The 3,184-nt window shown below is 64.1% G+C and overlaps 2 protein-coding genes across 2 annotated transcripts in view; both read left to right on the top strand.

Moving 5' to 3' along the window:
- Nucleotides 1–48: 48 nt before the first annotated feature.
- Nucleotides 49–2,149, top strand: LOC114072543 (collagen alpha-5(IV) chain-like; the record flags this gene model as incomplete). Its single annotated transcript, XM_027910426.1, has 4 exons — nt 49–618; nt 775–1,506; nt 1,549–2,037; nt 2,129–2,149. Coding segments are annotated over 4 exons (1,812 nt in total), but the record flags the coding sequence as incomplete, so codon positions are not given.
- A 108-nt stretch (nt 2,150–2,257) lies between these two features.
- Nucleotides 2,258–3,184, top strand: part of LOC114072542 (uncharacterized serine/threonine-protein kinase SBK3-like) — a 5,734-nt gene continuing 4,807 nt past the window's right edge. The window contains exons 1-2 of the mRNA XM_027910425.1: nt 2,258–2,307; nt 2,434–2,478. The gene's annotated coding sequence lies outside the window, so the exon portion shown is untranslated. The remainder of the gene's footprint in view (nt 2,308–2,433; nt 2,479–3,184) is intronic.

Here is a 3,184-nt window from a genome sequence, read left to right as displayed (position 1 = left end):
CGCACCCACTCGGCTGCGCGGCCCTTCCGCTGCCCCACCTGCCCCAAGGCCTTCGTTGTGGCCGCCTACCTGCAGCGCCACCTGCGCACCCACCGCACACCCGAGCCGCGCCCTCCGGCCTGCCTGCTGCTGCGGGAGGGGCTGGCCCCGCCGCCCGCAACCCCCCGCAAGGTGCTGCTGCTGCCTGGCCCCACCAAGCCTGCCCAGGTGCCTGCCCGGGCTCACCTGGCACAGGTGGGGAAGGGGCTGCACACCTGGCAGAGCGTCCTGGTGGTGCCACCTGGGGCAGGGCAGGAGGGGGCAGGGACGAGTGTGATCGTGCTGAGGGGCGGGATGGGGCCTGCAAGTGTGCAGGTGGCTGAGGCGGCAGGTGTAGCAACAGGTGTGACAGGTGTGGTAGGGGTCACAGGTGTGACAGGTGGGGCAGGGGGGGCAGGTGTGCAGCTCCTCCAGGCTGCTGAGATGACAGGTGTGGTGGGTGTCACAGGTGTGTCAGCTGTGTCAGGGGTCACAGGTGTGGCAGGTGTGACAGGTGTGGCAGGGGTCACAGGTGGGACAGGTGTGGCAGGGGTCCCAGGTGTGCAGCTCCAGGTGTTGCCAGAGGTCACCAACGTCCAGGTGCAGAGCAGGGAGGGGACAGGGGTGACAGCTGTTCCAGGTGTGGTAGATGTGACAGGAGTGCCAGGTGTGCAGCTCCAGGCCACCGAGGTGCCAGGTGTGCCAGGTGTGCAGCTCCAGGTGTTACCGGCGGCCCAGGAGGTCGCCAGTATCCAGGTGCAGGGCAGGGAGGTGACAGGAGTGAGAGGTGTGACAGGTGTGGCAGGGATGACAGGTACCACAGGTGTCATGGGGGTGAGAAGTGTGACGGGTGTGACCGGTGTCACAGGTGTGACAGGTGTTGCAGGTGTCACAGGGGTGCAGCTTCAGGCCACTGAGGTGACAGGGGTGCCAGGTGTGCCAGGGGTGCCAGGTGTGACAGGTGTGACAGGAATGCCAGGTGTCACAGGTGTGCCAGGGGTGCCAGATGTCACAGATGTCACAGGTGTGACAGGGATGACAGGTGTCACAGGTGTTGCAGGTGTGACAGGGCTGCAGCTCCAGGTGCTGCAGGCGCCCTCCGAGGTGACCAAAGTCCAGCTCCAGGTGTTGCCGCCACCACCTGAGGTGACCAATATCCGGCTCCAACCGCTGCCACCGCCCTCAGGTGTCACCAGAGTGCAGCTCCAGGTGCTGCCACCTCCACCTGAGGTCACCAAAGTCCAGCTCCAGGTGCTGCCACCACCCCTGGATGTCACCTGTGTCCAGCTCCAGGCAGGTGAGGTGGCCAATGTCCAGCTCCAGGTGTTGCCACCGCCCCCTGAGGTGACCAATGTCCGGCTCCAGACACAGCCACCGCCCTCAGGTGTCACCTGTGTCCAACTCCGAGCAGGTGAGGTGGCCAATGTCCAAGTCCAGGTGCTGCCACCACCGCCTGAGGTGCCCAGTGTTCATCTCCAGGCCACCGAGGTGATGAGTGTCCAGCCCCAGGTGCTGCCACCACCCTCCCAGGTGACCAATGTCCAGCTCCACACGCTGCCACCACCCCTGGATGTCACCAGTGGTCAGCTCCAAGCAAGGGAGGTGACCAGTGTCCAGCTCCAAGTGCCGCCACGGCCCTCAGATGTCACCAACGTCCAGCTGCCACCGCCCTCCCAGGTGACCAACGTCCGGCTCCAGGTGCTATCACCACCACCTGAGGTGACCAGTGTCCAGCTCCAAGCAATGCCACCGCCCTCCCAGGTGACCAATGGCCACCTCCAGGTGCTGCCAACACTGCCTGAGGTGCCCCCTGTCCACCTGGAGCCCATAGAGGAGGTGCCCAGTGTCCACCTGGAAACCTTGGAGGTGCCCAGCGCTCACCTGGAGACCTCAGAGGTGCCTAGTGCCCACCTGGAGACTTTGGAGATGCCCCCTATGACCCTGGAACTCACCACGGAGGTGCCCAGTGCCCACCTAGAAGCGATGGAAGTGCCCAACATCCACCTGGAAACCTTGGAGGTGCCCAGTGCTCACCTGGAGACATCAGAGATGCCCAGTGCCCACCTGGAACCCCCTGAGGAGGTGCCCTGTGCACACCTGGAGTCCACAGAGGTGCCCAGTGCCCACGTGAAACCCCCTGAGGAAGTGCCCTGTGCTCACCTGGAAACCCTGGAGGTGCCCCCTGTGCACCTGGAGACATCAGAGGTGCTCGGTGCCCACCTGGAGCCCCCCGAGGAGGTGCCCAGTGGACACCTGGAGACCTCAGAGGTGCCCAGTGCCCACCTGGAGGTGATGGAGGTGCCCAATGTCCACCTGGAGCCCATGGAAGAGGTGACAAATGCCCACCTGGAGACTTTGGAGGTGCCCCCTGTGCACCTGGAACCCACAGAGGAGGTGCCCGGTGCCCACCTGGAGACCTTGGAGGTGCTGGGGGGGGCATCTACCTACCTGTGCCTGCAGGTGAGCAGGTAAGGGGGTAACCGTGGGCTCCTGTGGGGGCACTGCCCCAGGTGAGCAGGTGAGGGGGATCCTGGGGGGGCACCTGCCCCAGGTGACAGGATACCTGGGAGTATCTGGGGGGAAGTGGTGTTACCTGTGTCCTCCTGGCAATAAAACTGCCCCTCCCCCCCCACATGTGTCTCATCCTTGGGGGGGCGGGGCCTTGAGGAGGCGTGGTCATGTTGGGGGGGTGGGGGTTATGAAGGTTATGGGATGTGACCAGTATGGTCCCAGTATCCCCCAGTATGGCCCAAGTGACCCCCGGTGTGGCCCCAGTGGTTCCCAGTATGGCCCTAGTATGGCCCCACTGAGTCCCAGGATGGCCCCAAGTACACCCCAGCTGACTTCCAGTATGGCTCCAGTATCCCCCCAGTATGGTCCATTTGAGCCCCAGTGGTTCCCAGTATGGCACCAGTACAGCCCAACTTCCACCTAGTATGGGCCCCAGTACCCCCCCACTGTGGTCCCAGTATGCCCTCAGTACAGCCCAGCTGACTCCCGGTAGGCCCAGTGGTTCCCAGTATGGCCCAACTGACCACCAGTATTCCGCCAGTATGGCCCCAGTCCCTCCCAGTGTCCCCCAGTGCTTTGAAAGTCCATCCCAGTGCCTCCCAGTATATCCTAGTCCCTCCCAACCCCTTCCCAGTGTCTCTAACCCCCCTTCCAG

The sequence above is a fragment of the Empidonax traillii genome, unplaced genomic scaffold (assembly GCF_003031625.1).
Source record: "Empidonax traillii isolate 1590-97213 ecotype Southwest subspecies unplaced genomic scaffold, ASM303162v1 scaffold3443:size21424, whole genome shotgun sequence".
NCBI classification, from domain to species: Eukaryota; Metazoa; Chordata; class Aves; order Passeriformes; family Tyrannidae; genus Empidonax; species Empidonax traillii.
Note: the sequence above shows the minus strand (reverse complement) of the source record. Positions and strands in the feature narration are given on the sequence as shown.